General features: G+C 39.4%; 1 protein-coding gene across 1 annotated transcript in view; it reads left to right on the top strand.

Annotated features, from left to right (window-relative positions):
* The first annotated feature begins 427 nt into the window (after positions 1–427).
* The window catches only part of gabra1.L (gamma-aminobutyric acid (GABA) A receptor, alpha 1 L homeolog), a 96,968-nt gene continuing 85,507 nt past the window's right edge, over positions 428–11,888 (top strand). The window contains exons 1-2 of the mRNA XM_041586082.1: positions 428–730; positions 2,164–2,252. Of these exons, the coding sequence (XP_041442016.1) occupies positions 2,179–2,252 (74 nt within the window). The 5' untranslated portion in view covers positions 428–730; positions 2,164–2,178. The remainder of the gene's footprint in view (positions 731–2,163; positions 2,253–11,888) is intronic.

Raw genomic sequence — 11,888 nt, 5'->3', positions numbered from 1 at the left:
TCTCAACAGCTGCTCAGAGCCCACTGAGCATGTGATTGTCACAGACACTTTCCAAGATGGTGACCCCCTGTGACAAGTCTGAAATCCTGGATCATTGCTGCTATTGACAAGCTGAAACTTTACGCTGGTGCAATAAGTTCAGTATATAAAATATGGCATTTTTAGCCCTATTAATTTTTAGGGCTTAGTTGTCCTTTAACATGATATCTGCTGCAGTGTGTTGAGAAGGAATTGCAGTGTGTTGAGAAGGAATTGCAGTGTGCAAACTTGGCGCTGGGTACGACTTGAAAGTGATGGAATTGAAGCAAACAGCCACTATATAAGGATCTGATGTAAGTTTATTTCAGCACCATGGTCAGCAGCAAGTCTCTGCACCGCTTTCCTGACTTAGGACCCTGCAGCTGAGAGTGTGCCTCGCATATAGACACGCCCACAAGGCTGTCCGGGCAGGGATCCACACTTTGGCTGTCTTGGAATAGGGAAGAAGAAGAAGAAGAAGAAGAAAATAAAGCTTTGTTGTAGCCGTGATCTCCAGCCTGGGAAGGGATTTGGGGGGGTCGCTTGTGTCGTTGGGGAATGAGCGATGTGCTAGGGATGTATTGATGGCTGAGTGAGAGGCAGGGCCGTGGGCAGCTCCGAGCAGACACATTGCTTCTCTCTCTGCCTCTCTCCAAGTCACTTTCATCAGGCTGCATTTCTCAAGCGACCTTCTACTAAATCGCACTCCTAGGTAAGACTCTCCCACACCCCAAACCCTTCCTTTCTTGCTAGCTGAGAAAAAAAACACCCCATTTCTCATTTACACTTTAAATATCTGCGTGATCGATGGACATTTTTCTTTTTTAAGAAGCCTCAAATTCACGCTCCCCGTCTATATCTACATCTCTCTCTATATCCCTGACAACTTCAGGTGCCCCTTTCCTTCCAAATAGCTCATCCGTTTTGTTTTTGTTGCTGTTTTTTGTTTTTGTTTTACCCACTGCACTGTGTGCGGCAGCGTCTTTTTTTTTTAGAAGCGTTTTCGATCGCTAAGGAAGTTGCTAGCGGCAGGTATCGGCGGCTGCCTGTGGGGAACTGAGGGTAGAGACATAGTTAAACAATAGGGGCACATCGGCGTGTGTTTGTGGATATCCGTGCGCTTTCTCGGAATATTAAATTGCAGCTGGAACAGCTATTCAGCCGGATCATGGACAGCTTCCCACCTTCGTCGCCAACAAGCTGCTGCTGCTGCATGCGTTGACATCACAATGGAGGCTGCGTTAAATCAGACCCGTGTCGTTATTTCTTATGGTTTTTTTTTTTTGGACGTCAATGGGCTTGCTGCAGCGCTGACAAGTGTGTTTTATTATTACCAATATCATCATTATTATTATTATAATAACTGGCAGAGGATCCTTGTCTCTTCAGGTTCCTTTAAAGTGCAAAGTCTTCTCCCGACTGCTCCTTGCATCGCTGCCACCTTGTTAGTAGTGAGTGTGTCAGTCGCAGCTACCGATGGCAAAGCAGAGATTGGGGGCCTGAATATTGGATTTTTATGTCAAATAGCATGGGCAATATTTCATAGGAAATGTCATGGGAATAAATATATTTATATAGGAAATATTATCCATATCAACTTTTTTTTTTTAGTAATCAGAGATCAGTACATATTCACATTCACACCTCAGTAGGGAGTCCTGGTTTTCTTTTAACTTTCAGTTGGAGGCTTTGCTTTTAATCAAAGAGTGACCTAAGGAATTTCTTCAGTTCACTTAAAACATTGATAGAGTTTGATATTTTAGCTTAAAAGACGATTTTGATTTAAGTTCTGCTTGTGATGGCTCTCAAGTACACACACACACACATTATATATATATATATATATATATATATATATATATATATATATATATATATATATATATATATATATATATCTCAATGGCCTCCTTTTAAGGGTTTAATACAGGGGGGCTTGGTATAAAAATTGATTTAAAAATTCAGACACGTTGGTTCTAACCTATGAAACCCATGAAAAGGAGTCTTTAGAGTTCCAGCATTAAGTTAACACTGTTCTTTGAATGAAAACGGAAGAAACCAGTCATAGAGCTAAGATGAGGTTTTTATGATAGGATAATTAGGTTTAAGCTTTTAATTTTTCTTTGTTCTGTTTCCATTTTGCAGGACTGACGGTTCAAGATGAAGAGGAAAGTAATGTTCATAGATTGTCTCTGGGCCTGGACCATTGTGTCGAACCTATTTAGTGAAATAAGGTGAGTGGCATTTTAAGCTATAGAACTGTATATATATATATAGATATAGATATATAGATATATATATATATATATATATATATATATAGATAGATAGATAGATAGATAGATATTGTATGAATCTTAACTTGTATTGTATGAATCTTAACTTTTATGGCTCTGATTTGGCTGAAACTCATTAAATCCTCAATTAACCCATTTGGGAACAAAATAAGTACAAGTATAACTGTTCTGGGTAAGAAGATTGCTCTGACCCTGGCTACAAACAAACTGGAGATGAATTAGAGTCTGGTCACATGAAATAATGTGTAACACAGGCCCCATAAATTAAACATACACTATAAATAATGACTTTGATTTCACCATCATCTTTAATGGCCTGTGTAGGTGACATATACAATTAGATAGATAGATAGATAGATAGATAGATAGATAGATAGATAGATAGATAGTGATATATAGATTTTAGATAGATAGATAGATAGATAGATAGATAGGAAATAGATAGATAGATAGATGGATATAGATAGATAGAGATAGATGGATATAGATAGAAAGATAGAAATAGATAGTGATAGATAGATTTTAGATAGATAGATAAATAGATAGATAGGATGATAGATAGATAGATAGATAGATAGATAGATAGATAGATAGATAGATAGATGGTAAATAGATAGAGATAGATGGATATAGATAGATAGATTTAAACTGTAACTGGTAATTAGTGGAAAAAACAAATTGTACTTTTCGTTTTATTCAATAAAGGGCCCAGTAACGAGACGCAGCCCTTGTTCCTCCTAATCAGTGACCATGTTCATTCAGCCTTGTTCTTATCCCTAGTTATGATAATGGGGCACTCGCTGTCCAACTGTGCTAATCAAGGGGGTCAAAAAAGAAAAGGAACAATGTGATGAGTCAAGATTGCACCTGCTTCTTCTTAAAGGCTGGTTACTGGAAACAATTTCAATGCAGAAGGGCCTGAAGTATATATTATTTAATTCATGTTGCCTGGCATAGTACAGGGGAGGGAGGGGGGGTCAATAAAATGTGCAGTTCTTTCCAAGAAATGAGCAAGGGGTTACAGTCTCTAGCAGGACCATGACATGTTCAAAATGCCTTTTTTAATGCGTGTAGTCATTTATACAACATTTAACTTTGCGTTAGTTTGGGTACACCTACTCAAAACTTCACTAAATCTATTGAAAAACCATAAACATTTCTCATCTTCTCTCTCCCACACCATCACTTCCGCCTTTCATCTTTAACCCTCTTTCCACTTTTCTTATTTATCTTCAGCCATATATATATATATATATATATATATATATATATATATATATACATACATGCAAACATCCATATATGAATACATTTCAAGTAATGTGTGCTGTTGAAAAAAATCAGCAGACACCATGAATTCACCATCCCCAACAGGAAAATAAAGCGTGTCACCACCATAACGACCTGTAGATGGAGTCAGTGCACAGTGTTTTAGTTTCTGGCTGAGGTGTGGACTGCTGTTTATTCCCGTTTCCATTAAAACAGAGCACAATGCTGGCGATCAAGCTGACCGGGTGATAGAAATCACTTTTTGAAATGTCTCACATCATCAAATCACCAAGACATTTCCAGAAGTAGAAATAATGATATATTTGGGATAAAGGGTGTGGGTTTCTTTAAATCAGCATTAGCATGTGTGACATTAACGCAGTGTTTTAGCATTTGTAGATATGTGATAAATGGGTTGGCAATTTAGGACTGGTTATGCAGAAGCATTTAATGGTATATTTATTATTGGACAGATATGGGCATAGGCTGGGAGATGCTGCTCTGATGGAAAGTCGTTTTTATCTCTGTGTATAACGCAAATCATTTTTTGTATATCTGAACTCTTCCAATCTCATTTTGGGATGGGAGTCTAATCTATTTTGTTTGTAAGCAGTTTATGAAGGGAGAATATTAAACATGATAGAAGAATAAATTCATCGCCGTTTGATTAGGGAATATGGCTTAATATCAGCAGCCAAAAACCCTATTAAGGTTCTAATTGTTGCTTATCTCACATTTTCAGCTCATGATGTTTCCCATCCATCATCATCTATTTTTCAAGTGTTGGGTTTTTTTTCTTCTTCTGCCCATTCTGGCTGCTTCTATTTATTCTGATCACAGCCGGTAAGGTGCACTCGTGGTTGACATCCACTTTAATCTTGATACCCTTCTGCTACCCTTGAGAAGTGGAAGCAAGTCAGTGTATATCCAGACAATGGCTGTTAATAAAGTGCCACTGGACTTCTAGAAGGAAATGTCAGATTTAAAGGGGAAAAAAACCCCTAAAAACAGGAAGAGTGAGCCCATATATCTTGTAGGAAATAGTGCAAGGGATCTGTTCCCATCACTAGGTTGGATATCAGGCATTCTCGTGATGTTGTCAAGGGAAGCAGCAGGATGACTAAGAGGATTCATTTGTGAAGACTTTGATAAAAATAAATGAGTTTTTCTCCATGTTGATTGGCTACAGGCTGCAAATGTTCGTATTCCATCGGATTTCTTCCGTGTTCACCGTTGGCAGGGAAAGTTCCAGCAAGCTCTGAGAACAAATGCTAAATATCCTTTAAATTTTGAAAATGGAAAGAATCTCATGGTAAATAATATATTTAGCTTGATGTTCTCTCTGCAAAAGCTATTACAAATAATCTCATAGGGTGTCTGTATATCCTATGACCCCATTCAGTCTATCCTTGCCCCTGCTGTCAGCAATAGGCTCCGCCCATAGAGCAGCAGCATCTACAAGTAAAATAACAGCAACCTTCCTGGAACAAGCAGCAGCCCTGTATCACCTCAAGTCTAGACTGAGAATCAAAATAGGCCCTGGCATTTCAGGTACACAGAGGCCCACTCAGCCCACACAGAGGCCCAAACAGCCCCCACCAGCTTATTAAATATTGACTTTCTTTGGCACCTTATAGTAGCCCCTCTGGCATTTGCCAGAACCCACAGATTGCCAGTCCGGGCCTCTGTATCAGTATAAATTCTCGACGTAATTTCAGAGGTTTTTTTTTTTCCTTTTTGGGTTCAGAGTAAACTAGATGTTATTGGGCCCCACAGCAAATTTATTTTAGATGCCACAAAATATCCAGAGTCTTGTTTTACCAATATATATGGAAATTGATCATGGGGCCCCTAAACCTCCTGGGCTCCCCTGCAACTGCAATATCTGCTCCCCCTACAGTTATGCCCCTGGTTCAAGCCCCCTTTGTACCCTTTCAGTATAAGATCTGTTTAGACCCCATGAGCTCCTAACAGGGTGTATGAAAATACTGCCATCTTTTTCACTTTAATATTGTTTAAGGGTATCATCCAGTGGCGTAACTATAGAGTGACGTGCCCCCCTGCAAAAAAAATTTCAGAAGGGCCTGGCACACCCCGATTCCCATTCTCCCGCCCACTTCTCGTCAACTTTATTTTGATGCGGCAGTTTCACGAATTTATTCATCCACAGCGAAACGTTGAAATTCATCACAAATTCGTCCATCAGTAAGGCCGTGGCCATCTCAGTGATTATAGTATATGCCAGATGAAGATTCCTCCACTGAGGAACAAATTATAATATACCATTATTCACCAAAAGTGGTGATCAAAGGTCTGTCCATTGGGATATCACTGCTGATACTTCAGTAGGCTTCCTAGTTAGCTGTCGTTAGGCTACATACACATTGCACACATAGTAGGGGAAGTCCATTGTCCATCTGTTTCATCTCCAGTATTGACCTCTTGCCTGCAATGCAGAATTTCCTCGGGATCTTTGCCTGGGATAAACTGCCAGCATCTTTCATTAGTGAGTGTGTCACTGACTGTTGTAACTGCAGCCATGCTATGCCCTTGCAAGTGGCAATCATCTTCCTTCTTGCAGTACAGTAGCAAGTGTGCACCCCACAACATAAAGGATGAGTAAAATGGAAAAAAAAATCCAAGTTTCATGAACATTTACACATAGCATGCTCTTTACTTTAAATATTACTCTAAAAGTAAGTTAGTCTAGGCTGGTATATACCCTAACCTTGTGATTCTCACTGAGCATAATAGGAGGCTGCTGAGGGCATCTTGATTGTTGCTGTTATCTGCTTAAAAATGGTGGTATCAAAATTCCTGGAATTACCTTTTCAAACTGGTCTAATGCTAATATTAAAGTGGAATTAGATTAAATGAATTACATTTTTAGCTATGCCCATTTTCTATGGATGTAGCCACCATCTTTCTTTAGCTCCCAAGTATTCATTGCTTGGGTTTGGGTTGGGCTAAATTGCATTATTCACTAGAATTGATGTACTGCATACGTTCCCAGGCCTAGCATAGAATCTTCTCAGCCAAATACAGAATTCTGGGTTATTGTTTTTTTTATATAAGAGGCATTGGCATGGGATAGAAGATTGGTGTTTTAAGGGATTTTGCGTATCATTCTACAATTATTTACGGTTTCCTTGTACAGTTATGGGATCCGTTATCCAGAAACCTGTTATCCTGAAAGCTTCAAATTACGGAAAGGCCGTCACCCGTAGACTTTTATCCAAATAATCCATTAAAGATGATTTCCCCTTTCTTTGTAATAATAAAGCAGTACCTTGTACTTGATCCCAACTAAGAAATTACGAATCCTTATTGGAAGCAAAACCATTGTTTGTTTGTTTTTCAATGTTTACATTATTTCCTAGTAATATGAAGATCCAAATTATGGAAAGATCCATTATCGGGAAAACGCCATGTCCCAAGCATTCTGTATAACAGTACATGTAAATTTTGTTTCTGTTTTCAGTGTAATCTGATCCTTTAATTCCATACCAAATGGCACCTTCCACTTGCAAAGAGATGCTTACTGCACAGGCATTTTTGACAACTTGGTTAAAGAATCAAACTTGGTTAGAGAACAAAAGCTAGCTATCACTAACAGCTTAATGAGAATCTGTGTGTATATATGTGCTAGAGCAGTGATCCCCAACCAGTGGCTTGTGATTAACCCCTTGGGTGTTGCTCCCAGTGGCCTCAAAGCAGGTGCTTATTTTTTTAATTCCAGACTTGGAGACAAATGTTGGTTGCATAAAAGCCAAATTTACTGCCAAATAGAGCCTCTTGTAGTCCATATAGAGACTACCAAATAGCCAATCATATCACTTATTTTGCACCACCAGTAAAAATGTTTTGCTCCCCAACTCTTTTTACATCTGAATGTGGCTCACGGGCTTAAAAAAAGGATGGGGACCCCTCTTCTAGAATAAGGCTGTCTAACTGGGGACCCATAGGCCAGATGCAGCCATCCAAGAAATGTTTATGGACCCAGCTTTGTATAACATCATTTTAATATCATCTGACTCCTGTTCACTCATTGTTCTAGAGACCATTTCCTTTAAAGCACGTCATCTATCCCCCCATTTGACACTCCATGCACAGTTGAATCCTAAACCAACTTACAAAAAAATTGTCCAAAAATATCAAGCAGAATCAGTAGTTTAGTTACGGCTGAATGTGCAGCCACAGAGAAACTTGCATAGTTCTGGGAGTAAGGACTTGGAGTGGCTGCAGAAGATACTTTTGAGGGAGCTGTGTATGTCAGGTGCAAAGTTTGGTTGAGTTATAGTAACTCATAACAAGTAATGTTTTTACGAAAAAACATCCAAAAAGGTTGCCATAGGTTACTAGATTCATACAAAACATTCTGCCTTTTATTACATTACACCCTCCGTGGAGGTTAGAAACACCAAAGCCTACAAAGTTAATGGCCCCCCATCTCTCGGTTTCAGAGCAGCCTGTTTGCGAGAGAACAGTACCTCTTTAAGACCTGCAAAGACAGCTGACTTTTAAATGAGTAAACTTTCATTATATTATCATTATGATTTATAATGTTCCTGTCTCTGGAGGATGGTTGCATAGTTCTAGTTGTTCCAGCTTTTATGTATATTCCTCTATATGAAAAAAGACTGCAATAAATATTTCCCCTGTGTGTTAACAGAGGTGGGCTGGGCTGCACCTGGAGTCTCTTCACTTGGATTTATTATAGAATATTAACAGTTCAATCTAATTGTTATTATCACCCATGGTTTACTTAACTCAAGAGTTTGTGGTCTGTGGAAATTAATTTGCGTTTCTAGATTTGGTTTGCTTTTGGCTACTACTGACTTCTAGAAAAGGAAACGTTCAGAGGGTTTATAACAGGCACAACATTTACTGCAGGTCTAGTTGCTCTTAAACAAGAGGCCATTGAATGCTGTCTTCACGATTGGTTGCTTTAAGAAAATAGAACTGTTGCAACCATCTGACCATTGTAGTAACATTTAGAGGCCTGCTTGAGTATGCTGACTTTAATAGGGTTGTCACTCTTCTAAAAAAATCTAAAAGAATGTGCTTTGGCAGGTGGGGGGCTGATGACATAAAGGGGGTTATATAATAAACCTCCATTTTTTTCTGGTCAAGGTTTTTTGGGGGAAAAATGTTTTCAAGATTTATTATACCCCGAAAGTGATAAAAGTCTGAATCTGAAATTCCGCCATCTCAAACTTGCTGAGGTCATGAAGAAGTCAATGGCAGATGTCCCTTTTACAATTTGAAGGGGGACATCTGCTTTATTTAAGGGCATCTTCACACAAAAACTGCACAGTGAAATAAAATTCTAAGCAACGTTCTACATGTAATTGGCTTTAAAGTTGTGTGTAAATGTAATTGTAGGACACTGTCATACTTGATGTTAGAGAACTGTATATATGTAATTCGGCTTGAGTATTATTGGAAATAAGGTGCCCTTTAAAACAGTTTTTATTGATATTTGATAAAAGTTCCACTGAGCAGCCACCAGCTCTTTGTAAAGGCCAACTCAAGAGCTTCTTTAGGCATTTTGCCACTTGAAACAGCAGCGCCATGACCTTGTCCCTTTTTTGTCTCTCCAGCAAGGATAAGGGTACAGAAAGTTATGGTGTATTTCCTGTCAAACAAAATTGGAAGTTCCTCTCTTAAAATTATGCATGGGCAGTTTTGCCACCGTAAGAATGCCTTCTAATATCTTATCTAATATACAGTAGAAGTGACCTGGTGCCAAATTTGAGACTTCTAATAGCTGTAGTCATAATAATAATTCTAATAGCCATAATCACAATAATGACGAATGACTTCACCTAGGTACTTTAAGAAGTATTTTGTATCTTCACAAAGTATTAGACTCCAGATGCTGGTACTGAAGGTACTACCTTGAGCACAATCTTAGCATCGATGATAGAAGGAGCTGCCTTTGTGTAGGTCAAGGCCATGAGTCAAAACATCACCAACATAGATACACAGTTGCAATCGTATATTATATATAGCAAGGGGGATCACAAAGGCTTACAATTTAACAGGGAGTGGGGCATACAGTGAGGGTGTGGTTGAGAAGGTCCTGGTGGATAGGATAGTAATGGTAAGATGAGAGAAAAATAGAGATGCATTAGTTAGTGTATGTGTGTAAGTAAGTACAATTTGCCAAACACTTAGGTTATATGCTTGAATAGATGGTACATTTTCCCTTTTGCTACAAACATATCCAGTCCTTTATTGAAAGAGCTTCCAGGAAGAGATATTCCACAGACCACAAAAAGGTGTGCTGTAAGTTATAATACACTTATAATTTACTGTTAGGGGTTCAATTCCCCGTACGCTGTCTATACTTAAAGGAGAAGGAAATCCGCTGGGCGCAAAACGCTGCGCTGCGCCCACCGGATTTCCTTCTCCTTTAAGTATAGACAGCGTACGGGGAATTGAACCCCTAACAGTAAATTATAAGTATAAGGACTACCTGTCCCCCTGGGCAAATGCCCCTAACTTGTTACTCACCCCTCTGCGCAGGTCCTGTCCACGGAGTTCACAGTCGCCATCTTCTCCCACGAGTGTATTCTTCCTGCTTTGACTGGCATCTTCTGGCGCATGCGCAGTAGGAACAGTTACCGGTACGGATCTATTGCGCATGCACCGTATGTCACTAAAACTTCGTGGCATTCAGCGCATGCGCAGTAGAGCCGTACCGGTAATTGTTCCTACTGCGCATGCACCAGAAGACGCCGGTCAAAGCAAGAAGAAGACTGCGTGGGAGAAGATGGCGACTGTGAACTCCGTGGACAGGACCTGCGCAGAGGGGTAACAAGTTAGGGGCATTTGCCCAGGGGGACAGGTAGGCCAGGGGGGAGGAGGGAGGGGGGGCAACACAGGGGAGGGGGGAGGGGTTTTGCGCCCAGGGGGTTTCCTTCTCCTTTAATGGCTTTTATTTGCCAGTGAGTCTTTCTATTTCTAATTAAATAATTTGCTTTGTATGTTTTGTTCAATCTTTCTAATGTCCAAATTATACTCATATGGTGATAATTGTGGTATGCACATGTAGGTAGTCTGATGTCCATCTACCCATGTAGTTTGGGTTATCGACAAAACTTATTATGGCTTTTGCCAAATTAGAAACCACATAATCGCACCAAATTTCATCCACTATATTACTCAAACAAATGATTACCAAACACTTGATTATACTTCAAGCACTGCTCTTCCAGCCAGTGAGAAACTGACATTCCCTTTACGTTTTTTTTTCATTTCCTCAATGAGAATAGGGGAGAGAAGGGGTGTAACCATAGAGGAAGCAGACCCTGTGGCTGCAGGGGGGTCCAGGAGGTATAGGGGGCCTCATGAGGCATAGTGGGCTCCATGAGGCCAAAATTAATGGGCAATTTCAATATATATTGGGAGAACAGGACAAACTCTAGATATTTTGGGGGGCCCTAAAATAAACTTGCTGTGGGGCCCAGTAACATCTATTTACACCACTGGGGGAGTGTAAATAAAAAGAACCAGAATTCCTGCCACCATTAGGCATTTACTAACAAGTATGCGAGTGCTATTGCTATAGGTTTCACAAAATGTGTATGTGTTCTAGTGTACCTTCTGATGATATAATTATGATGTTCTCTTAGTTCTTAGATATGGCAAGCAGGTGTATTTTTTGTGAATTTAAATAAAAGTCTAATGGCTTTATTAAGTAAAAATAGTAATTCTCAGATGTGTCATGGGATTCATAAATAACTCTGCTCTTCTACTGCAATGTATCCATAATGGATATCTTGCTGCTTGCCATCACAGATAAAACTGAAAAGTAATGTGATTACGCGTGACACATGCAGTTATGTTGTTATTCTCCATCTCCTTCTCACTGAGGACAACTTGAATCTCTAAGTATGGCATACCTGTATGACTCCTACCTAGATTTTGTCTATATCATATTCAGGGAGAGTCATGCCAAAATGCAGCTCTCTCAACATGTCTCATTGTCCTCATTGGAAAGCGATCATAGCCATTTCTTAATATCATAATATTTTGCAAGAAAAGCTGTTGACCACATATCATCTTGTGAGACATTAGTTAAATATTTGTGAGAAATGCATCAGTAACATAGGTAGGGTAGTTATAAAGCTTAAATAAAAATGTGTTTGGGAACGTTAGCCACTTTGAAATCCTTCACTATCCTAACTATTTGAATAACTAAAGCCTTGCCTCCAGTCCAACCTCTATGCTCCTAGTACTGCTCTTCTTTCAATGGCTTCTTTTGCATAAAACAACTCATGTGTAAAACCCTGCTTC

This window comes from Xenopus laevis, chromosome 3L (assembly GCF_017654675.1).
Source record: "Xenopus laevis strain J_2021 chromosome 3L, Xenopus_laevis_v10.1, whole genome shotgun sequence".
Classification (NCBI taxonomy): domain Eukaryota; kingdom Metazoa; phylum Chordata; class Amphibia; order Anura; family Pipidae; genus Xenopus; species Xenopus laevis.
Note: the sequence above shows the minus strand (reverse complement) of the source record. Positions and strands in the feature narration are given on the sequence as shown.